The sequence below is a fragment of the Salvelinus namaycush genome, chromosome 4, assembly GCF_016432855.1.
Source record: "Salvelinus namaycush isolate Seneca chromosome 4, SaNama_1.0, whole genome shotgun sequence".
In the NCBI taxonomy this organism is placed as follows: Eukaryota; Metazoa; Chordata; class Actinopteri; order Salmoniformes; family Salmonidae; genus Salvelinus; species Salvelinus namaycush.
The window spans coordinates 75753927-75781743 of NC_052310.1; the positions used below are offsets into that span (position 1 = coordinate 75753927).

The 27817-nt window shown below is 41.9% G+C and overlaps 1 protein-coding gene across 2 annotated transcripts in view; it reads left to right on the forward strand.

Annotated features, from left to right (window-relative positions):
* The first annotated feature begins 5882 nt into the window (after positions 1 to 5882).
* The window catches only part of LOC120046831 (polypeptide N-acetylgalactosaminyltransferase 2-like), a 124162-nt gene continuing 102227 nt past the window's right edge, over positions 5883 to 27817 (forward strand). For both annotated transcript variants that reach the window (XM_038992376.1, XM_038992375.1), the window contains exon 1: positions 5883 to 6093. In XM_038992376.1, coding sequence (XP_038848304.1) covers positions 5998 to 6093 — 96 coding nt within the window. In that variant the 5' untranslated portion in view covers positions 5883 to 5997. The remainder of the gene's footprint in view (positions 6094 to 27817) is intronic.

Consider the following 27817-nt stretch of genomic DNA (forward strand, 5'->3'; position numbering starts at 1 on the left):
CAGCCAGCCAGGAGCTGCCAGAGCCGCCAGCCAGCCAGGAGCTGCCAGAGCCGCCAGCCAGCCAGGAGCTGCCAGAGCCGCCAGCCAGCCAGGAGCTGCCAGAGCCGCCAGTCAGCCAGGACCTGCCAGAGCCGCCAGTCAGCCAGGACCTGCCAGAGTCGTCCTTCATTCCGGAGCTGCGGGAGTCTCCCGCCTGTCCGGAGCTGCCGGAGTTGCCCTTCACTCCGGTGCTGCTGGAATCTCCCGTCCTTTCGGGACCCATGGCTAGGGTCCCCAGGCCAAGGTCGGCGGCGAGGATCGCCGCTCATAAGAGGCCACGGGGGCGATTAAGGAGGCGGACAAAAACAATGTTGAAGTGGGGTCCACGTCCCGCGCCAGAGCCGCCACCGCGGACAGACGCCCACCCAGACCCTCCCCTATAGGTCTAGGTTTTGCGGCCGGAGTCCGCACCTTTGGGGGGGGGGGGGTACTGTCACGTTCTGACCTTTATTTTCCTTTGTTTTGTCTTTAGTTAGTATGGTCAGGGCGTGAGTTGGGGTGGGCAGTCTATGTTATGTGTTTCTATGTTTAGGTTTTGTCAATTGGCCTGATATGGTTCTCAATCAGAGACAGGTGTTTTGCATTGTCTCTGATTGGGAACCATATTTAGGTTGCCTGTTTTCACTGTTGGTTTGTGGGTGTTTGTCTTCCGTGTCAGTGTTTGTGCCACACGGGACTGTTTCGGTTAGTTTCACTTTCGTTATTTTGTATTTGTTGTCGTGTTCAGTTTATATTATTAAAACATGGACACTTACCACTCTGCGTCTTGGTCCGATCCCTGCTACACCTCCTCTTCAGACGAAGAGGAGGAAACCAGCCGTTACACCTCTATACGTCATTTATTCTGTAGTAACAGATGCCAACTGTCCATAGGTGTTGATGAATTGCATGGAAACGCTCTCTGCGTTGCGGTTTTTCAACAAGGAACCTAAGTAGGCCTACAAAGTAAGCTGTCTCCATTTCATCAATCTACAAATAAGCTCAATTGAATAATGAAATCCATTTTGATTTGGGCTTACCTCTCACTGATGCTCTGGTGTTCATTTGTATGGTTGAGATCAAGGAGGCACACTAAGCCTCCTATTCTTCCTTTTCATAATAGGAGATGGAGAGAAATACTTATTACTACGTTGTGTGCGCTCAGCACAAGGGTAAGGTTATTTAGAGAGATGCCCTCTGACGGAAAATGGAAGGCAAAAATAGATTCTGCTTGATATGGCTAGAACGTATTATTCATAGTTGAGGAAAAATACCTATTAGAGGACAACAGGGTGGTAAAATCTTTTGAATTCTTTTTTCTGTTAGCTAAATACATTTAGTAAAACATTTAATTGGGAAAGACTTTGGCGATTAGGCAGTGCTGGGCCAAGTTGCAGAGATGAGTACAAAGAGTTGTGGTGGCTACAAAGTCTTGATGATGAGGAGAATATGATCTATAATTATGTGTACTTCTATGGCCCTTGCAAAGCCTTACCAATCCTAGGTTGTGATACTTAGAGACCACATGAGTTAGGCCCCTATAATTCATTATTTTAGTGCCAGAGAAGGATTAACAGATTAACGCACAACATTTAAGGTTTAAGAAGTGAAGTAGGTATCACTGCAGCCTTTTCAATCATCATTATGCAACTGTGGGAAACAAATAGATGACTTATGAGCACCTATTCGCTAGTTACGTTAGCCAAAATGCTCAATCAGCCTTTTCACTGTGGGTCAACAGTTTGTTGATATGAAAAAACCTGTGAATATTGGAAATGATATAAATAGAATTGGATCTGAATCTCCAGTCAGTCCCCCAGTAATCAATATGATTGATAGGAAAATATTTTCCTTCCATAAAGTGCCAGGCAGCTACTGGATTTCTGTTTCTTTACATCACATAGTGCCACTCATTGCCTCATTTTACAATTGGATCCCCCGCCCCTAATTAGGCTTTTGGTTTAACCCGGTCCTCAGAAGCTGGGCTTGTAAGGAGAACAGAGACATGACATATCGCTCTTCTATCTCTTCTTAACCAGTCCTGAGACCCCAGCAAAAATCTGCTTTTCATTTATCTGACATTCATTTATCTGCATGTCCAGCCCTTATATTTAGCCTCACAATGAAGTGTATGAAGAGTTCAACCATTTTCTTTTCAGGACAACCAGGGCAACAAGTAGAACACAAAACTATTTGACATAAACAGTTGCTTTCAGGAGTTTTATTGACAAATGTCAATACAAAAAAGGTCAGCCAAAGCAAAAACCTGATACAAATGAATGTCTATGAATGCTGTAAGTACAAAAATGTTTTACTCACTGGGAAATAATAACTAACTAGTTATTAGTTATAAATTAATATCTAACTAGTCAGTGACAACTGTGTGGAGTTTGTAGTTTGTGACAGCAACTATGTGAGCTCATTACAGTATTATATACACTATGTCAAATCAAATCAAATGATATTTGTCACATGCGCCAAATACAACAGATGTAGACCGTACCGTGAAATGCGTACTTACAAGTCCTTAATAACTTCTTAAGGCTGCGGGGCAGTATTGAGTAGCTTGGATGAAAGGTGCCCAGAGGTGCCCAGAGTAAACTGCCTGCTCCTCAGTCCCAGTTGCTAATATATGCATATTATTAGTATATTTGGATAGAAAACCCTCTGAAGTTTCTAAAACTGTTTGAATGATGTCTGTGAGTATAACAGAACTCATATGGCAGGCAAAAACCTGAGAAGTTCCACTTCCTGTTTGGATTTTTTCTGAGGCTGGTAGATTTTCAACCAAGCTCCCATTGAAATTACAGCGAGATATGGATGAGTTTTCACTTCCTACGGCTTCCACTAGAAGTCAACAGTCAATACAACTTTGTCTGATGACTCTACTGTGAAGGGGGGCCGAAGTAGACAGGAATGAATCACCACTGCCATGAGGTGACCATGCATTCACCATGCGCATTCACATGAGGAGGACCTCCGTTCCATCGCTCATCTGAAGTCAATGTAATTCTCCGGTTGGAACGTTATTCAAGATTTATTTGAACAACATTCTAAAGGTTGATTCAATACATCGTTTGACATGTTTCTACTGACTGTTACGGAACTTTTGGACATTTCGTCACGTTTTAGTGAACGCGCTTTGTGACTTAGGAATTGTTTACCAAACGCGCTAACCAAAGTAGCTAATTGGACATAAATAACGGACATTATCGAACAAATCAAGCATTTATTGTGGACCTGGGATTCCTGGGAGTGCATTCTGATGAAGATCATCAAAGGTAAGGGAATATTTATCATGTAATTTCTGGTTTCTGTTGACTCCAACATGGCGGCTAATTTGACTCTTGTTCTGAGCTCCGTCTCAGATTATTGCATGGTTTGCTTTTTCCGTAAAGTTTTTTTGAAATATGACACAGCGGTTGCATTAAGGAGAGGTATTAAGGTCAGTCAATGCAGAACACTTCAGGAACGTTGAAAGTTTCTTCAAGTTCAGTCGTAAAAACCATCAATCACTATGATGAAACTGACTCTCATGAGGACCGCCACAGGAAAGGAAGACCCAGAGTTATCTCTGCTGCAGAAGATAAGTTCATTAGAGTTACCAGCCTCAGAAATTGCAGCCCAAATAAATGCTTCACAGAGTTTAAGTAACAGACACATCTCAACATCAACTGTTCAGAGGAGACCAGGCCTTCATGGTCAAATTGCTTCAAAGAAACCACTACTAAAGGACACCAATAATAAGAAGAGAGTTGCTTAGGCAGGGAAACCCCAAAATTATTGGATCTCTTGATAAAGATGAGCAAAAAGACTGTATAAACTAAATAATAGAAATACTGAGCTGTATTGCTGACAGGTGTATCAAATCAAGCACGCAGCCATGCAATCTCCATAGACAAACATTGGCAGTAGAATGGCCCGTACTGAAGAGCTCAGTGAACATAAACGTGGCACCGTCATAAGATGCCACCTTTCAAACAAGTCAGTTTGTCAAATTTCTGCCCTGCTAGCGCTTCCCCGGTCAACTGTAAGTGCTGTTATTTTGAAGTGGAAACGTCTAAGAGCAACAGCGGCTCAGCCGCGAAGTGTTTGGCCACAAAGCTCACAGAACGGGACCGCCGAGTGCTGAAGCGCGTAGCGCGTAAAAATTGTCTGTCCTCGGTTGCAACACTCACTACCGAGTTGGAGGCAACATCAGCACAATAACTGTTCATCCATGGCCGAGCAGCCACATACAAGCCTAAGATCACCATGCACAATGCCAAGCGTCGGCTGGAGTGGTGTAAAGCTCGCCGCTATTGGGCTCTTGAGCAGTGGAAAGCGTTCTCTGTAGTGATTAATCACACTTCACCATCTGGCAGTCCGATGGACATATCTGGGTTTGGCAGATGCCAGGAGAACGCTACCTGCCCCAATACATAGTGCCAACTGTAAAGTTTGGTGGAGGAGGAATAATGGTGTGGGGTTGTTTTTCATGGTTCGGACTAGGCCCTTTAGTTCCAGTAAAGGGACATCAATGCTACAGTATACAATTACATTCTAGATGATTCTGTGCTTCCAACTTTGTGGCAACAGTTTGGGGAAGGCCCTTTCCTGTTTCATCATGACAATGGCCCCGTGCACAAAGCAAGGTCCGTACAGAAATGGTTTGTCGAGATCGGTGTGGAAGAACTTGACTGGCCTGCACAGAGCCCTGACCTCAACTCCATCGAACACCTTTGGGATGAATTGGAACGCCGACTGCGACCCAGGCCTAATCGCCAAACATCAGTGCCCGACCTCACTAATGCTCTTGTGGCTGAATGGAAGCAGATCCCCGCAGCAATGTTCCAACATCTAGTGGAAAGCCTTCCCAGAAGAGTGGGGGCTGTTGTAGCAGCAAAGGTAGGACCAACTCCATATTAATGCCTATGATTTTGGAATGAGATGAGCAGGTGTCAACATACTTTTGGTCATGTAGTGTATATTGTATGCTGAAATTATATTATTTTAGAAAAATACAATTGGCCTGAGAAATATATTTTTTTTTTAAATAATCAAAAAATTATGAATATACCTAATATAATTGGACCAAATTATCGGGGGACCCTAGAATCCAATGATCCCGATATGCAACACAAAGTTAGGATCTTGGGCATTACCTTTCAAATGTATGCATATTTAATATCTTGTTATAGCGCCACCATCTGGCCAATCAGTGTAATTTTGTAAATGCCGGCTGTATATGCCAAGACTCATCATTTGCCTCGTTCAAGTGCTGGTCGAAACTAGGTAACTCGGAAATCTCCGATTTTCTAACTGGTTGTAATTATACACGTGACGCACTGAACACATCAGCATGTCGGACATTTCCGAGTTTCCTAGTTCCGACTAGTATAGGAACGCGGCAATTCACCCAAATTTCGTCAAAATCTGGCCAATGCACTCTCCTCTCTAAGGGAGTGTGACTGACATACAAATAAACGAACATACCAACGAATAACGTATGGACGCAACCTGATCCACAGTCCCCTCCCCGATTTCATCGTGGGGGACAGTGAACAACATAACCCTCTCTGTTACTCTTATATTATGGATTACAATACTATCTACACAGGCCACAGGGTCCGATTAATCTGTTACACAAACTGGATCGTTTTAAAATCCGCGGCGATAATGTTGCAGAAGCTAAAATAATGAATTCACTAATAAATCGCCACAATATTGCATCAATGTTTCTTCTGTCAATGTCAAGAACGCTTGCAGAGCGACACACGTACCAACCCCCATCACTCCTCCTTCCACGGAGCGTGATTGGATTAGAGACGGCCTTTCCCCTCTAACCTCGTGATGTTGGCTGTTTCCTGCTTTTTCTGCTGGACTGCCGAAGCTGCACTGAACACTGCTCGTCAATAGCAGGCACACAGCTCTGATACAGGACGCTTTAATCAAAGCATAAGGCTAACGGACATTTATTTCACATTCAAACAGACAGCAATGCGAAGGAAATCGAGGATGTTACTATGCTTCGCGGTCCTGTGGGTGCTTGGCATAGCATATTATTTCTATTCGGGAACAACGTTAAATCGAAAGGTAGGTTTCCCGGATACTTTTTGCTCTTATTGAAAATGCATCAGGGGTGTATTCATTACGCCAATTCTGCTGCAAAACGTTTCTTAAATGGAACGAAGCGATTAGCGACCTAACTGAATGTGTCCAAGATACTTAAGTTTTTCTCTGTTTGATTCCGTTTGGTTCTTAAACGGTAAATCGTTTCCGTAATAAATACACCCCAGAGCTCGCTTTCAGGAGATTTTAGTCCGTGGAGTCCTTTCAAGACTAAAGCGAAACATACTGTGAAGATGTTTAACAAGTGGCTATTTTGATAGGCGGTTTATATTATGGAATATTATATCGTTCCAAAATCTGTTTCCATCAACAACTAGATTATTTTAATTTGCTTGAAAATAGGGATATAGCTCTTGTATGATTTGAACGTTGCTCTGTCTGGTATCGTATCATTTCGCTGTGATTGAATAGCTGGGCGGTTGTAAACACTTTATGAAGAGCTGCGTTTCACGCACACAACGCTTACTTATTCGACTATTCAGGAAGACCTCAACAGTGAAGTATATAGGCTACAAATACTTAATTGTTGAAATATATTCCCCCGCAATACCGGCAGGAAATATATAGGCTACATTGTAACAAAATATGCTAACCTTATGCGTCCGTCTGCCATTATTAAAATCCCTGCTTGTTTATGGTCATATAATTTCAATTGAGGAATAGGCTAATGGCTGTAGTTTATAGCCTAAAAACTATAGTTCTCTCTCAAGCCTTTAATTCTTATTTCTCTGTTACCTTAATATACAGAATTGACGAGGTCAAACACGCCACTTATAGTAAAGTTGTCCTTTCAGCAAAAATATGAGTGATTTTATCATGTAACCAACCCCAGTGATAACACCTACACTCCTAACCGCTCCTGTTGTCATTGTGTGATCAGTCATTCTGTCCCTTACATTTGACATTAGGCTGATAGGTGGTGCAGCTAGATAAAGACCCATGGGCATTCTGATTTGATTAACAAAGGCTTAATCTCCAGTTATCAGCAAGCAGTTACCCATTTCCCTGGTGAGTACAAGGCAGTGGGACGCCTCAAGAGCAAATCACAGGGTACCTCTCACAAACGACACTGCTGTGCTAAACTCCCACATTGTACTCAAATAGGGGTGATAAAGTTACCGCTGGTATGCTTCCTGTGGGAAGGGGGCATCTGATGTCTGACTTTTGTTATGGAGGGAGATGAGCCTGCAAAAGAATGCACGTTCGTTGTATTTCTATCCATGTGTAAGACAAGCTACATCTACAATTAGGCCTACAGCTGTAGGCCTATCTGAGCTGCCTGTCTGTGATTTGGGTGGATGCTGCTTTGCATTGTTGTAGGAGAACAACAGTAAAAGGAGACCACGGTGGCTGAGAGCCCAACAGCATTATGCTTCCTCCTGCTACTGCAGACTGGAACCCTCTGTTTTGGACTGTTTACAGGCTCCTGCTACTGCAGACTAGAACCCTCTGTTTCGGACTATTGACAGTGCCCCTCACTGTAATTTAGGTAGTGTATTTTTATACTCATCGCGTGTGCGCGCGCGCATGCATTTCAATTGAACGATGCACTTATATGAAAAATTGTAGTCATTTAGCATGGGATCTTATCAAGAGCGACTTACAGGAACACTTAGGGTTAAGTACCTTGCTCAAGGGTGGTCTTGGGCACTGCATCTCAGTGCTAGGGGTGTCACTACAGACCCTGGTTCGATTCCAGGCTGTATCACAACTGGCCGTGATTGGGAATCCCACAGGGCGGTGTACAATTGGCCGAGTGTCGTTAGGGTTTGGCCAGGGTAGGCCGTCATTGTAAATAAGAATTTGTTCGTAACTGACTTGCCTAGTTAAATCAAAATATATAATAAAAGGGCACATCGACAGATTTTTCACTTAGTCTGCTCTGGGATTCGAACCAGCGACCTTTAAGTTACTGGCCCAACGCTCTTAACCGCTAGGCTACCTGCCCCTTTTTTGCATCTTACAGTGAATGGTGTGATGGAATGTACATCAGATGTTCAAGCTTCTGTCTGTACTCACAGCTCAGAAGGCCTCTAACTATTTAAATATAATCTAATTTATTGCTCTCCACCGAGCAAGTTATTGTTTACAGACATACATTTTACCCAAAACGTCACCCAGACATTTACAGTTTCAACCCAACACTTTCACTTTGGAGACTTAACATGATAAACTAAAAATAGAGAAAATTGCTGCCTTGAACTGACTGAGTAAACTATATATTGAATGGCCTTAAATTAGGCCTCTTTGCAGTCATGCAGGTTGGAGGTCCTCAGTGTTTAGCAGCCAGGTCGGATGATGGGTGCTTTCTCCGACCTGTCACATTATTGTATTGGGAGCTGCTGCGGCTTGGTGAGAATGCACTCACTGGACGTGTATGGTAACCAGATTGGCAGCTTTTATCTCTGGCTCCAATGTGTTTGATCTGATCTCCGCTCTGCAACACAATTATTGACAAGCTGGTTGTTCTGCTCTGGCTCAGCGGACAACATTGTAGCTGCGCCTGCGAGTGAATGGCCATGCTGTGCTTCCTCAGCTTTTTAAATCAAAGCTCTCTTTGGAATAATAATGAATTAATGCATTGGGAAGTGTACATTAAAAATGTCAAGTGTGTTTAAAGCAGAGGGAGAGTTTCTTCATTCTCTGCTGATGTCATAACTGATAATCCTCAGGTTACATTTTGTTCAGTTTTGAACAGCTCACTGGATGTTTGATTCATTTGCTGAAATAATGTTTGTAATAATAATGGCATTCATTCACAAATGTATTCTGATATTTGAGTGTTCCTAGTCCTCCTGGATTACTATTCCCTCGGTCAGAGCCAACACCTAGTCCTCCTGGATTACTATTCCCTCGGTCAGAGCCAACACCTAGTCCTCCTGGATTACTATTCCCTCGGTCAGAGCCAACACCTAGTCCTCCTGGATTACTATTCCCTCGGTCAGAGCCAACACCTAGTCCTCCTGGATTACTATTCCCTCGGTCAGAGCCAACACCTAGTGCAGTTTTATTCTCCTCAGACAATTTATTATGATGTGGCATGTTGCAATCTCCCGTTGTTTACGGAATAACTCAGCGTAACAAAACCCGGCATAGGATCTGAGTCCGTTTTTTTGAAATCCCCCAAAATAATTTTTCCCACAATGTGTATGTGTCTAGTGTCGTAGGATGCACTTGGGTTGATTCATATGAATAATCGTGTGGAAATGACGCTAGGTTGTTGTCTCTCACCACTCTTCCCACTGTTTATCTTTAGCCTACCTGTGAGGGGAAATGTGTTGTCATGTGGAGAGCACATTGCTTTTGATGCCCCTGCTCTATCCTGACCATTGCCTTGTATGTGGTTTAACATGGAGCCAGAAAAAGTGTTTAGAGAGCATTCCAGGCCCTTCCAGCTTCTGCCCTTTTGATCCAGCAGAGCGATCCCTGATCTAATATTGACTAGGCTGAATAAAGAGGATCTGGATGGGCCCACTGATCACAAAGTGGGAAACCCCAAGTTAAATCTCTCCCCTGCTCTGCTCCTGATCAGCAGGAACTACTCTTTTTGTGGGTTGTTGTCTACTTGTCTTTATCCTGTGTGTGTTGCTCTTACAGTTGAAGTCGGAAGTTTACATACACTTAGGTTGGATTCATTAAAACTTGTTTTTCAACCACTCCACAATTTTCTTGTTAACTTCTTACAGCTGAGATCCCGTTAATGGGATCGACTTGACAACAGCCAGTGAAAGTGCAGGGCGCCAAATTCAAACAACAGATATCTCATAATTAAAATTCCTCAAACATACAAGTATTTTACACCATTTTAAAGATAAACTTGTTGTGAATCCAGCCACAGTGTCCGATTTCAAAAAGGCTTTATGACGAAAGGACACCATCTGATTGTTAGGTCAGTACCTAGTCACAGAAAAACACAGCCATTTTTCCAGCCAAAGAGAGGAGTCACAAAAAGCAGAAATAGAGAGAAAATGAATCACTAACCTTTGATCTTCATCAGATGACACTCATATGACTTCATGTTACACAATACATGTATGTTTTATGTGATAAAGTTCATATTTATATCCAAAAATCTTAGTTTACATTGGCGCGTTATGTTTTTGCCTCCAAAACATCTGGCGATTTTGCAGAGAGCCACATCATTTTACAGAAATACTCATAATAAACATTGATAAAAGATACACGTGTTATGCATGGAATTGTATATAAACTTCTCCTTAATGCAACCGCTGTGTCAGATTTCAAAAAAACTTTATGGAAAAAGCACAACATGCAATAATCTGAGTATGGCGCTCAGACACAAAAACAAGCCATACAGGTACCCGCCATGTTGTGGAGTCAACAGAAGTCAGAAATAGCATTATAAATATTCACTTACCTTTGATGATCTTCATCAGAATGCACTCCCAGGAATCCCAGTTCCACAATAAAAGTTTGTTTTGTTCGATAAAGTCCATAATTTATGTCCAAATACCTCCTTTTTGTTCGCGTGTTTAGTTCAAAAATCCACATTCATGATGCGCAGGCCAGACAAAGTCCCAAAATTCCATTACAGTTCGTAGAAACATGTCAAACGATGTATAGAATCAATCTTTAGGATGTTTTTAACATTAATCTTCAATAATGTTTCAAACGGTCTTTAGAAACGAAAAGGAACGCAGCTACCTCTCACGGGGGCGCGCGGCTGAGTAAGCTCATGGCACTCTGCCAAAGACAGATTATTTCACTTATAATTTCCTGTATCACAATTCCAGTGAGTCAGAAGTTTACATGCACTGAGTTGACTGCTTGGAAAATTCCAGAAAATGATGTCATGGCTTTAGAAGCTTCCGATAGGCTACTTGACATCATTTAAGTCAGTTGGAGGCGTACCTGTGGATGTATTTCAAGGCCTACCGTCAAACTTGGTGCCTCTTTGCTTGACATCATGAGAAAATCAAAACAAATCAGCCAAGACCTCAAATTAATTGTAGACCTCCACAAGTCTGGTTCATCCGTGGGAGACATTTCCAAACACCTGAAGGTACCACGTTCATCTATACAAACAATAGTACGCAAGTATTAACACCATGGGACCACACAGCCGTCATACCGCTCAGGAAGGAAACGCGTTCGGTCTCCAAGAGATGAACGTACTTTGGTGCAAAACGTGCAAATCAATCCCAGAACAACAGCAAAGGATCTTGTGAAGATGCTGGAGGAAATGGGTACAGAAGTATCTACATCCACAGTAAAACAAGTCCTATATCGACATAACCTGAAAGGCCGCTCAGCAAGGAAGAAGCCACTGCTCCAAAATTGCCATAAAAAGCCAGACTATCGTTTGCAACTGCACATGGGGACAAAGATTGTACTTTTTGGAGAAATGTCTTCTGGTCTGATGAAACAGAAATAGAACTGTTTGGCCTTAATGACCATCGTTATGTTTGGAGGAAAAAGGGGGATGCTTGCAAGCCGAAGAACACCATCCCAACCGTGAAGCACGGGAGTGGCAGCATCAGGTTGTGGGGGTGCTTTGCTGGTGCACTTCACAAAATAGATGGCATCATGAGGCAGGAAAATTATGTGGATATATTGAAACAACATCTCAAGACATCTGTCAGGAAGTTAAAGCTTGGTCGCAAATGGGTCTTCCAAATGGACAATGACCCCAAGCATACTTCCAAAGTTGTGGCAAAATGGCTTAAGGACAACAAAGTCAAGGTATTGGAGTGGCCATCACAAAGCCCTAACCTCAATCCTATACAAATTGTGTGGGCAGAACTGAAAAAGCGTGTGCGAGCAAGGAGGCCTACACACCTGACTCAGTTACACCAGCTCTGTCAGGAAGAATGGGCCAAAATTCACCCAACTTATTGTGGGAAGCTTGTGGAAGGCTACCCAAAACGTTTGACCCAAGTTAAACCATTTAAAGGCAATGCTACCAAATACTAATTGAGTGTATGTACATTTCTGACCCACTGGGAATGTGATGAAAGAAATAAAAGCTGAAATAAATCATTCTCTCTACTATTATTCTGACATTTCACATTCATAAAATAAAGTGGTGATCCTAACTGACCTAAGACAGGGACTTTTTTTTACTAGGATTAAATGTCAGGAATTGTTAAATTGAGTTTAAATGTATTTGGCTAAGGTGTATGTAAACTTCCGTCTTCAACTGTATCTGCTTCCAGGCTAAGCCATATAAATGGACCTGGTTAGGAGCTGATCTGTCTTCTTGCAGTGCTTGAGGAGTTTCACTGATGTACAGAACTGTCAGTGTTCATCCATGATTGTTTTGTTCGATAGGGTGGTTCAGATGCCTGGAGCTCGTCATTCACCTCCAGCAGTGGTAGTACTCAGTGCCATGATGAGGAAAGGAGCCTACTCTGAAATAATTTTGTTCTTTGATATCCCACTGTGAGCTTTTAAATTATGACTTTTATTATTACTTTCTGACTTTTTCCTCTTCTGAGGAATATTTAACTTGTGAGAAGTATGTAACTGACCTTTCTATGGGTCCATTAAAGATGAAAAATGCTATTTTTTTAATGATTGAGACAGGTGGTTAGGCATACGGTGTTTTGACAAGTACCGCTACTTCTGAATGGAGACATTTGACAAGGCAAAGACAAAAGAGAGGGATGAATACTGCTTTGAGTGGTGAGATGTTTATGGAGCTTATTAGCCGTAGTCATTACATTCTGAATTGCAAATGCTTCACCACCATACATTTCTGTCAAGGGAGCCAGAGGCTGTTTGGGCAAAACCCCACTGGTCTGCGCTGCCCAGTACACAATGGCTCCATTTTCCATAGGACCTGTCGATATAAAGATACAGTACACTACAGGCATGTGAAGAATTGCGTTGACTCTCATAATAAAGCATTCATAGGACACATTCATTACTGCTGGATTACATTACAGGTAATGAGTGTAAATCAAGTCCAATTAATGTAATGACTAAAGATTAGGCATACCAGTCTGAATTATGGTCAAATAAGTACATTTCCTCAATGCTTACTCCATTTTTCTTTTTGTCATCTTTGATTTCCTGATGAGGTTTAAAATAGTGTGTCAAGTCTATTCTAAGTTATGAGGTATTAACATAATGCTTTCCAATGCTTAGTCTCTCTGTAGAACAGGGGGCAGTAAAACCGCTTGGACACTGGTGACCCACACGTGGTTGTAATACTTGGATAAGTGAGATTGTCTCTCTGACAGTATTATGTCTAACAAGGTGCAGATGTGCTCAAGCCACTGTACAGCCTGTAAGACAGTAATATGACTCTGAAGGGACTGGCCAGGGATGGTACCAGCAGGAATGTGTACTTTGGCATGAGGACTTATAACACACAGGCCATCCTCACTACTCTGCAGACTAAACAGGGTTTTCCTTCTGGGCTGTAACTGTTTATGTGTAGAGAGAGGGCTACTGCCCTGAGAAGTCTCACACTTTCTGTTTGTATTTCTTGGCCCTCTGTCAAGTGTGAACATTGTGACTCTTTGTAACAAACTTGTTCTCAGCTTTGACAAAACAATCTCATGTGTTTGAGAGACTGCACTTCCCAGAAGAGTTTGGGATTGTGTGAAGGCCACAGGCCTTAGTGGTTCCACTAGTGGTTCTGAGGACTAGCAACATGAACTGGAATAGAGCCTCTTTGTGCTTTTAATGAAAGTGCTGCTGCCTCAGATTTGTCCTAAGACCCTGTTTCAATGTATTTTCCTTGGGCTAATCATGGGAGAGGGCAGATCCCATTCTTACCCTTCTTCAACAATGTGCTTTGTTTTATTGGAAGGATGAACAATGGATTTGCCAGTAGAATTTCAGCGTTATTGGTTTTCTGGATTTTTTTGAGTTTACAAATACTCCCCAGCTCTGCTTTTGCATAATTGATATTCAGATTTCCATTTGCTGTGTGTGGATGTTTCCTCTCACTGTGATTTGAACAGAATGCCCCCCTTACATTCTAACACTCATGGCGTACTGCTCCTGCCCCCTGCCCATATACACATTTTGATGCCCTCTGTAGATCTGGGGGAACTGGGTCTACCTAGCCTACCTACCAGATGCTGAAGATCTATGAAGACAAAAGTCTATATTTTTATATAGCTTGAGTTACTTATTACAGTCGGTCAATCCTATAGTATTTAAGAAAATAATATGTGTGCAGTTATTGTGTGGGTGAGGTTTAGAGACAGTGTTTCTTAACTTTTTACAAAGTGGAGTTGGGTTTCCTTTCCTTCCTTTACAGCAGTAAGTGATTGTTTTACCACCCCAGTGCCCTGCCCAGATCTACGTTTCTGATGGCACTCATAAATATGCTTGTTGCCTTAGACACAACAAAATCACTGTTTGAAGAACATTATGTCAATTCCAGGTGTTATTGGAAATGTACAGGCTTACAGGCAAAGCCTATGTATTCACACCACAGAATCATGTTAGAATCACCTTTGGCAGTGACTACAGCTGTGAGTCTTTCTGGGTAAGTCTCTAAGATCTTTTCACACCTGGATTGTACAACATTTCCCATTATTCTTTGCAAAATTCTTCAACCTCTGTCAAATTTGTTGAAGATTGTTGCTAGACAACAATTTTCAGTTCTTGCCATAGTTGCAAATTATCCTGACCTAGTCCCCTGCTCGACGGAGGGGACCTTACAGATAATTGCGTGTGTGGGGTACAGAGATGAGGTAGTCATTAAAAAATCACGTTAAACTCTATTGTTGAATCAAATTTATTTATATAGCCCTTCGTACATCAGCTGATATCACAAAGTGCTGTACAGAAACACAGTCTAAAACCCCAAACAGCAAGCAATGCAGGTGTAGAAGCACGGTGGCTAGGAAAAACTCCCTAGAAAGGCCAGAACATAGGAAGAAACCTAGAGAGGAACCAGGCTATGAGGGGTGGCCAGTCCTCTTCTGGCTGTGCCGGGTGGAAGAACATGGCCAAGATGTTCAAATGTTCATAAATGACCAGCATGGTCAAATAATAATAATCACAGTAGTTGTCGAGGGTGCAGCACCTCAGGAGTAAATGTCAGTTGGCTTTTCATAGCCGATCATTAAGAGTATCTCTACCGCTCCTGCGGTCTCTAGAGAGTTGAAAACAGCAGGTCTGGGACAGGTAGCACGTCCGGTGAACAGGTCAGGGTTCCATAGCCGCAGGCAGAACAATTGAAACTGGAGCAGCAGCACGGCCAGGTGGACTGGGGACAGCAAGGAGTCATCATGCCAGGTCATCCTGAGGCATGGGCCTAGGGCTCAGGTCCTCCGAGAGAGAGAAAGAAAGAGAGAATTAGAGAGAGCATACTTAAATTCACACAGGACACCAGATAAGACAGGAGAAGTACCCCAGATATAACAAACTGACCCTAGCCCCCCGACACATACACTACTGCAGCATAAATACTGGAGGCTGAGACAGGAGGGGTCAGGAGACACTGTGGCCCCATCTGATGATACCCCCGGACAGGGCCAAACAGGAAGGATATAACCCCACCCACTTTGCCAAAGCACAGCCCCCACACCACTAGAGGGATATCTTCAACCACCAACTTCCCATCCTGAGACAAGGCCGAGTATAGCCCACAAAGATCTCCGCCACGGCACAACCCAAGGGGGGGGGGGGGGGGGTGCCAACCCAGACAGGAAGATCACATCAGTGACTCAACCCACTCAAGTGACGCACCCCTCCTAGGGACGGCATGAAAGAGCAACAGTAAGCCAGTGACTCAGCCCCTGTAATAGGGTTAGAGGCAGAGAATCCCAGTGGAGAGAGGGGAACCGGCCAGGCAGAGACAGCAAGGGTGGTTCGTTGCTCCAGAGCCTTTCCGTTCACCTTCACACTCCTGGGCCAGCATAAGTCCATGCAACTTATGTGACTTGTTAAGCACATTTCTACTCCTGAACTTATTTAGGCTTGCTATAACAAAGGGGTTGAATACTTAAGGCATTTCAGCGTTTCATTATTTGTTCATTGGAAAAATAAAATAAAAAAACATAATTCCACTTTGACATTATGGGGTATTTTGTGTAGGCCAGTGACACAAAATCTATATTTAATCAATTTTTATATTCAGGCTGTAACAACAAAATGTGGAACAGTCAAGGGATGTGAATTCTTTCTGAAGGCTCTGTAGCTAGTACTGTACATACCTGTTTTACCTGTTTTTACTTTGTAAACTTTAAAACAAACTTTAAAATATTACCTTTTAACATATTGGCAAATGAGAAATTATTAGAAAAAAGTATTGTCAGAGTTTTTAGTTGTATATGTCAATTCTCTGTACAGGCTACTATTTTATCAATTTAAGTTGTCAACCAACTCTACATGGATCTGACTTAGAATATGTGGACAACTACAAATACCTAGGTGTCTGGTTAGATTGTAAACTCTCTTTCCAAACTCACATTAAGCATCTCCAATCCAAAATTATATCTGGAATCGGCTTCCTATTTCGGAAACAAAACATCCTTCACTCATGCTGCCAGACATACCCTCGTAAAACTGACTATCCTGCCGATCCTTGACTTCAGCTATGTCATTTACAAAATAGCCTCCAACACTCAGCAACTGCAGTTGCTATCACAGTGCCATCTGTTTTGTCACCAAAGCCCCATATACTACCCACCACTGCGACCTGTACGCTCTCGTTGGCTGGCCCTCGCTTCATATTCGTCGCCAAACCCACTGGCTCCAGGTCATCTATAAGTCTTCGCTAGGTAAAGCCCTGCCTTATCTCAGCTTACTGGTCACCATAGCAGCACCCACCCGTAGCACACGCTCCAGCAGGTATATTTCACTGGTCACCCCCAAAGCCAATTCCTCCTTTGGCCACCTTTCCTTCCAGTTCTCTGCTGCCAATGACTGGAACGAATTGCAAAGATCCATATCTCCCTCACTAACTTTAAGCACCAGCTGTCAGAGCAGCTCACAGATCACTGCACCTGTACATAGCCCATCTGTAAATAGCCCATCCAACTACCTCATCCCATACTGTTATTTTTTTTTTGCTCCTTTGCACCCGAGTGTCTCTACTTGCACCTTCATCTTCTGCACATCTATCACTCCAGTGTTTAATTGCTAAATTGTAATTATTTCGCCACTATGGCCTATTTATTGCCTCCCTTAGCTCATTTGCACACACTGTATATAAACATTTTATTCTCTATTGTGTTATTGACTGTGTTTGTTTATTCCATGTGTAACTCTGTGTTTCGGTCGCAGTTGTAAATTAGGACTTGTTCTCAACTAGCCTACCTGGTTAAATAAAGGTGAAATGCATTTAAAAAAAATAATCTCAATATAGGTTTAGCTCGGGTGATTGTGGAGGCCAGGTCATGTGATGCAACACTCCGTCACTCTCCGAGGTCAAATAGCCCATACACAGCCTGGAGGTGTGTTGGGTCATTGTCCTGTTGAAATCCAATTATAGTCCCACTAAGCACAAACCAGATGGGATGGCCTATTGCTGTTGTAGCCATGCTGGTTGTGTGCCTTGAATTCTAAATAAATCAGACAGTTTCACCAGCAAAGCACCATCACACCACCTCCTCCATGCTTCACAGTGGGAACCACACACGCAGAGATCATCCGTTCACCTACTCTGCGTCTCACAAAGACATGGCAGTTGTACCCAATAATCTCAAATTTGGACTCATCAGACCAAAGGACAGATTTCCACTGGTCTAATGTCCATTGCTTGTGTTTCTTGGCCCAAGCAAGTCTCTTCTTATTATTGGTGTCCTTTTTAGTAGTGGTTTTTATGAAGTATTTTGACCATGAAGGCCTGATTCATGCAGTCTCCTCTGAACAGTTGATGTTGAGATGTCTGTTACTTGAACTCTGTGAAGCATTTATTTGGGCTGCAATCTGAGGTGCCGTTAACTCTAATGAACTTACCCTCTGCAGCAGAGGTAACTCTGGCTCTTCCTTTCCTGTGGCGGTCCTCATGAGAGCCAGTATCATCATTGCACTTCATGGTTTTGCGACTGCACTTAAAGAAACTTTCAAAGTTCTTGTCATTTTCCACATTGACTGACCTTCATGTCTTAAAGTAATGATGGACTGTCATTTCTCTTTGCTTATTTGAGCTGTTCTTGCCATAATATGGACTTGGTCTTATATCAAACAGGGCTATTTTCTGTCTACCTTGTCACAACACAACTGATTAGCTCAAACACATTAAGAAGGAAAGACATTCCAAAAATTAACTTTTAACAAGGCACACCTGTTAATTGAAATGCATTCCAGGTGAATACTGTACCTCATGAAGCTGGTTGAGAGAATGCCAGCAGCGTGCAAAGCTGTCAAGGCAATGTGTGGCTACTTTGAAGAATCTAAAATATATTTTGATTTGTTTAACACTTGTTTGGTTACTACATGATTCCATATGTGTTATTTCAGTTTTGATGTCTAATAGTAAAAATAAAGAGAAACCCTGGAAAGTGTAGTTGTCTGAACTTTCTACTGGTACTGTATGTGTGGAATGCATGACTGGCCCTCATGCTGACTGCTGTAGGCTGTTTCTTGGAAAAGAACATGGCAGCCATGTGAGCCAACAGATTTGGTGGTTTTGCAGGTATTTGTCATGAGCTTTGAGTCCAAAGGCTAAAAACACTAATCAACACCCAGAAATAGAGAGTAGCCCTAGTATTTTTGGTAAATGAAACCCCCTGTGTGGATACTATATCCTTACTGGAAGTTGAGCAAATGAAATCACACTTTCCCTGCCTGTGATTTGTTTCCTTCTTTGAAAAGGACTGAATCCTTTACATCTTCTTGATCAGGAATGACAAATAATCCCTCTAGAGAAATTGAGAATCTCTGTGTGTTGTAGGCAATTGAACATGTCTTTCCTATTCTAAAAGCAAGAGGCTTGCCTATTGGAGGCATGAATTGAAGACATTAAAGGACATTGACAAACACACAAACGTTTAATAATTAATTTACAGAGGATACCCATGTTTGTTTTACCGATGTGAGCGTACTTCGTGTTGTGTTTTTAAAGAAAGGACTGTCCGGCCGTCGATCCCAGTTGATTGGTGTTTATTCTGACGATCGACACAAGGAAGCACATTAGATGTGCAGGACAACAGGATGTTGATGGCTGTAGATTTGTGATTTGTCTGTTTAACATGGAAATAACTGTGAATTAGCAGGGGCTAATGTGATCATTACAATTAGATGCATGCTTACAGCAATAACATACAACAGCTAATCCCAGGATGCCCCCAATATCTAACTGGTATCTTAGAATTTACATTTGTGATCTCCCCCTATCTGCATGCATGACCAATGGCATACCACCTTATTGATATGTACATTTAACCAACCAATAGGAATAGATGAACATTGAATACATATGTATTCAGTGTCAAGTGGAAACATAACCAACCCTGTTACATTTGTATAACAAGGCCACATTTTGGTGTCAATATTTTGATATAGTACTATATTTTGAGATCACATTTTGAGCATATGGGAAGCAAGAAAGATGGGAATAAGAAGTTAATTCAATCTAATTGGATCTTAAATTCAGTTTCCAACTAACCTGATCTTGTCACTGTGAGTAGCACTGTCCAACTGCACATAACCCAGGGGTTTATGTACTAGCAGAGAGATGTTAGAGAAACATCCTGGGACTTTAGCAGTTGATATACTGTGAATGATATGTCACATTTGAGCTTTCTTGTATATAGTCAGTTAACAATTTGGCTTAGCAATGAAACATGGGAGCGACTTTGAGACATCCAGAGAGAGACAGACAACCGCTGTAACGAGCCAAAATTACTGTGGTGAACAATGCGATCACAGTTGATACACAATAAAAAATAAAGTTGGTGTTATTATGCTAATTTGACAGCAAATGAAACGACTGTTACAGCTATGTGATGAAGATGGATATTGAGCCTAACCAGTGTTCTCGAGCCTAACCAGTGTTCTCGAGCCTAACCAGTGTTCTCGAGCCTAACCAGTGTTCTCGAGCCTAACCAGTGTTCTCGAGGCCATGATTAGACTGAGCAATAAAGAGCACAAACAGAAGTCCTACATTTCACCCATCTTATGCCTGGTTCCCACACAGCATTAAGACACAACACAAAAAGATTGTTAGACTAGCTCAACTGTGTTAGTAGAATAAGAATAGTTACTCCTGTCTCCAACAGCACAATGACGCAAAAGTTATTGCCCCATTCTTCCAAAATCATTCTGACTGAAACTGATTCCATTGCAGAGGAATGGTCCAACAGCCTGTCTATGCTTTACATAACTTGTGTATAGAAAGGTTGGAACCATAATGAGTCCCTGATTCCCATCTTATTCTATAGATTACTTTAAGCCTGACTGAACTCTCCCTCCAACAACAACATGCTGTAGATATGTATGGGCCTCAGTCTATACAGTGGTGATTGCCCTATGCTGATTTCACTGGAATCCGGTGTTGTCGGCTCTCTGTGTCTCTGAGGGTTCAGAGAGAAAATGACAGGTATTTTCTTATCTTTCAGATTTGGCTTTATTTTCTCCCAGTAGTGGTTCATTGATTCAGTGGTTTTCTCCCACTGAATCAATTAGAGAGAGTATCTTATTGATCTGATAATAAGCACCGTCTTTCTTCTAGGGGTATTAGAAATGTGTTTTTCCCCAAAACTGGAATTGAAGTATAATGACCACTGTTTTAATTGTTTGTTTTGAAATGAGCTGGCAGCATGAATTGTTATATGCACCATTTCCAGAATGACTTAACTGGCAACGTGAGAGAGAATAATGGCACGCAGAGAATATCCCTCAAGCCTGGCAGTAAGGGTGGACCAGCACAGTTGGCCAAGGAAAATATTCTTGGAGTAAAGAGGGAGGGATTGGCAAATGAAGAGAAGGAAAATAGTGGTTTGTTTCCGTGGGTCCTGATGGATTGACAGTTGAGGGAGCCATCTGCCTGTCTGTGAGACCCAGGGTCTAATGAGAGAATGTTTCCTTCTCCCTGTATCTGTCCTGATTCTGAGCACTCCCACTCCTCTTCTCTCAGCCCATCCAAAATGGCTGCATCCCAGTTCAAATAAGATCTTATGAGGATGCCAAAGTAATTAAGACTACTGCTGGGGAAATGTTCAGGTCATTACATTCACAGTGGTTTATGAACTTCAAGCCATCAATGACTGTAGCTAAACACTAATTGCTTTTTTTTGTCTACCTGTCAACTATTTTATTGAGGCCCCCAAATTGTATGAAACAGCGAAATTGGGCAGACCACATGACTTGTCAAACTTTTTAACCTCTGTCTAGTAAAAGATGCACATCATGGCCACTCAGTGGAGACATGAGCAACAGTTGCTATGCTGACTCTCGTTGGCTGCACTGTGGGCAACCTTACTGTCCCAGGTTGTAACCTCAGCCCCTCTGGAGACTGCAGCTTGGGGGTTTCAGTTGAGACAATACCATGGGAAAGGACCAGGATTACTTGAGAAATGTGAAATTTAGTCTAACTGGGCTGTGTTTTTATATATGAGGATGAATTAAGATCTTGTTTGTATCTCATGGAATGAATACTAAGCATGTGATCAAAACATCTGGAGTTTTCATTCAAATTCTATTCATCCAAAACAGTTTTGTTTAGGTTTCATTGAATCCTTTTGTTAGTCATCATACAATACTCGTAACGTGTCTAGTCACTATCATTTTATGGATTTACATGTATACAGACTTCTCCATGGAGTTTATACGCTCTGTTTAATGTTATCAACTGATCTGCCCCTAAGTGGTCACCTTACCATCCACACTCCTCATCCAGCTAGCTACTGTTTACAGGACCATCTGATGGGGACTGGCGACTGTATTTACAGGACCATCTGATGGGGACTGGCGATTGTATTTACAGGACCATCTGATGGGGACTGGCGACTGTATTTACAGGACCATCTGATGGGGACTGGCGACTGTATTTACAGGACCATCTGATGGGGACTGGCGACTGTATTTACAGGACCATCTGATGGGGACTGGCGACTGTATTTACAGGACCATCTGATGCTTGCAGGAGATATTTCCTGGGTGCGGGAGCTGGAGACAAGCCTGCAACTTCCTCAGTGCTGGCCATGCATCATCACCTGACAGTCCCTTGCAGCCCAAACTTTTCACTTTGTCACACAGAGCATGACTGCCGCCTCGCCCCATTCCACAGACCCCACTCAGCTCGGCAGCCTTGGCTGCCAGCACAGAGCTGCCTGCTCCTCACCAATCTACACAAGCTGTTAAGAAATAATCAACAACATGCCGTTACCTTGACAAGGTGAACAAACGTACTATGAATTATTCAGTCATGATTATGAAATACTACCCTTTTAAAGAAAAAGAAAATATTTAAAACTCTCTGCCTACTTGTTGGCTCATGATTCTCAATCATTCCACTGTGTGTGTATTGCGCTTTTGGTCCTACAAGAACGATGTGGATATTTATTGGATGTTATCCCTGATCATCTCCTTTTGTGATCTTGGTGGAAAATTAGGGCCTTTCATTAACAAAAATGGCACGGAATAAGAGTTGGCCTTGCTCAATCTAGGCACTTGCATTCCACAAGTGAGCTCTACTTCATGCAGATTGACAATTACCAATGGCTGGAGTTAAAGAAAAAACTGGCCAAGCTCAACCTATTTCATTGGATTGAATAAATGATTGGAATCACAAAGGCGGATGCCCTGCAGGATCGAATTATGAAAACTGAAAATCTTTTGCTCCAAGTCAACTTTATAACTTTATAAAATATTACATTTTCTCTATTGATGTTTGAAGTATCCCTTTGCTATCACCATCAGCTTGCTAGACGTGTATGAAATGTGTTTCATTTCAGAGGCAATCCAGGACTGGAGTACAGTACAAGTTACTACCTTTATTGAGTTTATGCCTGAACCCTATGCCTCTCAATGTCAACCTTGCCATTTGCAAAGACTTATTTCTAGGAATCAGTTAGTCTTTGTACCTTTTCCTTGCTCCTCTCCATCTCCACAATATTTCAGTTCAACGGTTTGGTTAGAAAGACCTTGTGTGTATGAAGCAGGCTCATTGCAATTCAGGTCGTCTTGCCCTCGGCACCACGTTTCATATTCCCTGAGTGATCCACAGCTACACACCCAAGTGCAGGAGATGATTTGGGTTTCTGTTCGATGGGTGAAGGACGACACCATTGGAACAGCGATCAGAGAGGCCTTATTGACACACTGAGGAGGAATGCGTCCAATTTGCACTAGTCTCCAGTAACAGAATAAACACCCTAAGTGTGCCCAATATAAATGAATTCTCTCACCTGCTTCTCTTTCCCTTCACTACCAGTCGTCCCCTTCATATCCGTGTTGGTGTGATCTGCTGACAAGGAGTCTGATTCAGTTTGGCGTAATACCTCTATGTTTAGCTTGTTTCATTTCATTAGGCTGCTGAATAATAACCACTCCAACTGTAGGATTGGAAGAATGTCTCATGCTCCACAGGCCCTGGCTTTAACAGGGCATTTAAATCATTCCGATTTACGAGAGACAATGAGCTCAAAAGCGGAGCAGTTGCTCCCTACTGCAAGTCAGAAGTTAATACTGACTGTGTGCGGCTGGCTGTGCTGTGACGAAGCAGTTGGCTGTATCTCTGCAGTCATCACCAGCAAAATGAAAAGCGCTTAATCAGTGTTTAACCTTGCCCAGTTCCAAGCCAACCTTCACAGAGAAGGCCGTTTACAATGAGATCTATCATCTTTAATAGTGCTGGGCATGAGTCTAGGCTCTGACTGTTGCTTCCTCTTACGTCAACTGTGAGCCTGCCTGTCACTGTCAGCATATCCTTTGTGAATTCTCACAGCAATGCTCGGTAGTGGTTTAGAACATCAGCCATGCAATGTGGTGGTTTAGGAGGACATTGCCTAGATTTGGTTGAATATGGTATAGGGTGCTGTCAGAGTTGTAGAGTTTGATAAGGGAGTACACCCTACTGTTCTTTTTAACTAATGGAAAAACTTACTGACAGTCAAAGAAGGAAATACTTGCCTACATAATGGGAAGTAAGATTTCATTTCTAAAAGTGTCCTAGTTTGCCCAAAAAGAGCCCTGCTTTCAAAAGGGAAATACTATACATAGTTTGATCAATCATTGTTGCACCATACATAGCGTTTTCTCCGAAGACAGGTGCCACCGAGAAATAGTTCTGAAATGGTGTCTGAACCATCCATTTCTCCTGTTGTGTTTCCACTTCAAGTACAGTAGTGAGTGATCAAAACCACAACGTTCATCCTTTCCACCTCGCACTGTGTGAAAACAGTGTTCTTCTGAAGAGGCTGAAGCCCTCCCGTTGAGCAGCTAAGGGTCACAAAGTGTTTATTTTCTAAGAATATGAAATATATGACTGTCTTGAACATTCCTATTATCAGTATTTGAAATCAAATGCTCTGTGAATGTGAAGCAGACAGGAGTTCCGCCAAACAGCTCATTGTTTTTGTCCTTGGGGAAGAACACTGGCTAATGTAGATTATCCAGATTTAAATCCATCCTCTCAGTAGTTGGCTTTTATTGCAAATGTGTTACTTTATTTCATAGCAACATTTTGTTAGCAATAATGTGCTTACCTGTACAAATTAATCAATAATATAGAATACAAACACATCCTACCAATTTTACTTACTGAATAGTCAAGCCAGATGCCGCCATGTCTCCAGATTATCAAGAGTCTTTGTTGGGTCACATGTTTATACTGTCACAGGAAGCCCAAAAAGATCAAGGACAACAACCACCCGAGCTACTGCCTGTTCACCCCGCTATCACCCAGAAGGCGAGGTCAGTACAAGTGCATCAAAGCTGGGACCTGGAGACTAAAAAACAGCTTCTATCTCTAGGTCATCAGACTGTTAAACAGCCATCACTAGTACATTAGAGGCTGCTGCCTACAGGCATAGACTAGATATCACTGGCCACTTTAATAAATGGAACACTAGTCACTTTAATGTTTGTATATCTTGCATTACTAATCTCATATGTATATACTGTATTCTATACTATTCTACTGTATCTTAGTCTATGCTGCTCTGACATTGCTTGTCCAAATATTGATTATCAAGAGTCTTTGTTGGGTCACATGTTAAAACTTCTTCTTAATAGGGGGCGCTATTTTCACGTTGGGAAAAAATCGTGCCCAAATTAAACGGCCTCGTATTCTGTTCTAGATCATACAATATGCATATTATTATTACTATTGGATAGAAAACACTCTGAAGTTTCTAAAACTGTTTGAATTATATCTGTGAGTAAAACATAACTCATTTGGCAGCAAACTTCCAAATAGGAAGTGAAAATTTGAAAATGGGGCTCTGTGTCAGGGCCTGCCTATTCAACTGGCTTATATTTATGGATCTGTATGCACTTCATACGCCTTCCACTAGATGTCAACAGGCAGTAGAATGTTGAATGGGGTGTCTAGCTTGATGTGAGACCGAATGAGAGCTTTTGGAGTGACAGGTCCGCTCTTTTGGCAGTTTTCAACTGCGCACCAGGGAACCTCACATTGTCTTCTGAAATGCGTTAGGTATACACGACGAAATGCTCCGGCTCTGATTTTATTGGATACATATGAGAAAAACATCAAAGTAGGATTTTCAACCGAGTTTGACCAGTTTATTCGACGTTTATTGGGACTTTTGGAATTTTTCGTTCCATGCGCTAAGATTTCTTGGACATGTGCCCTCCACATGGCTAGCCAAAGTTGCTAATTCGACAGAAGAAATGGACATTCTAAAACAAAACAACGATTTATTCTGGAACTAGGACTCCTTGCACAACTTTCTGATGGAAGATCATCAAAAGTAAGAGAATATTTATGATGTTATTTCGTATTTTTGTGGTTTGTGTTGGCTCCAACAAGGCGGAGAATTGTTGGGCGCTGTCTCACAATATTGCATGCTGTACGTTGTATTAAAGTTATTTTTTTTAAATCTAACACAGCGGTTGCATTAAGAACCAGTGTATCTTTCATTTGCTGTACAACATGTATTTTTTAGTCAAGTTTATGATGAGTTTTTTGGTTAGATTACGTGACTGTCCAAAATTTCTCCGGACAATTTGGTGCATCATGGCTACGTATTCACAATGTAAAACCACGATTTGTACCTCTAAATATGCACATTTTCGAACAAAACATAAATGTATTGTATAACATGATGTTATAAGACTGTCATCTGATGATGAAGTTCAAAGGTTAGTGATTAATTTTATCTCTATTTGTGGGTTTTGTGAAAGCTATGTTGGTGGTGAAAACATGGTGAAAACATGGCGTTATGTGTTTGGCTATTGTGGTGAGCTAATATAAATATATATTGTGTTTTCGCTGTAAAACATTTTAAAAATCGGAAATGATGGCTGGATTCACAAGATGTTTATCTTTCATTTGCTATATTGGACTTGTGATTTCATGAAATTATATTATATGATATCCCTGTGGCGCTAGGCTAGGCTATGCTAGTCAGCTTTTTTGATGAGGAGGATCCCGGATCCGGGAGAGAGAAGCGGTAGAGGTTAACATGCTGATCGTTCCACCATGTCTCCGGATTATCAAGAGTCTTTGTTGGGTCACATGTTAATATGCTGATCGTTCCACCATGTCTCCAGATTATCAAGAGTCTTTGTTGGGTCACATGTTAATATGCTGATCGTTCCACCATGTCTCCAGATTGTCAAGTCTTTGTTGGGTCACATGTTAATATGCTGATCGTTCCACCATGTCTCCAGATTATCAAGAGTCTTTGTTGGGTCACATGTTAACATGCTGATCGTTCCACCATGTCTCCAGATTATCAAGAGTCTTTGTTGGGTCACATGTTAATATGCTGATCGTTCCACCATGTCTCCAGATTATCAAGAGTGTTTGTTGGGTCACATGTTAACATGCTGATCACTTCCATCGTGATCATTCAACGTAACCATATAGCTAATCCTTCAATGTTGAGCTGTATGCTTGATGCCAGATGTATGATCAGCGTGAGGGGAGGTGGACTGTTAGTCTGGCACAGTGTTTGTGTTGCAAGACATTCATTGTAGAAAGTTACAATTGCTCTGAGTCAGGCCATATTTCACTAAGAATTGATGTAATATAAGCTTTAGTTACACTGTTGCCATATGGAAATGTGCTCTGTGAAAACTTCTAAACTTTGTGTGCCAAACCTCTCAATGTTATTTTATCCTAAATTGGTAGCTGCCAGACTAGCGAGGAGAGCGTCCCCAGTTTGGATGCCAGGTCTTTTGTGTTTTCTACCTTCAACGTTTATTTAAAAATGTTTTACCAAGTGTTACATCATCACTGGCATGATTTTGACTTTATTTCTGAACCCAAATGTCCATCTGCACTCAGCATTGAATACCCTCTCTGTAGTTTGTCAATTTCAGATCCTCTTTCAACAAACAATTTTAAGGCAAATGTTATGCAAGTTTTGCTATTTGCCATCTTCCAAGTTGTTTTGTTTACTTAAAACGATCAAGCTAGCTATCAAAATTCACAGCCCCACTCTTCCAATGCATTGTGGCTGTGAAATTCCTGAAAAGTGTGCATTGAAATCTACTAGATGAAATGATAGGTGTATAACATCCATTTTAAGCAAACTATTTTCAAAAATTCACATACTATAAAACTTTAATTTCGCAAAAAAGGCCTGCGCGATTGCATTGGTTCCCTCTATTAGCTGATTTT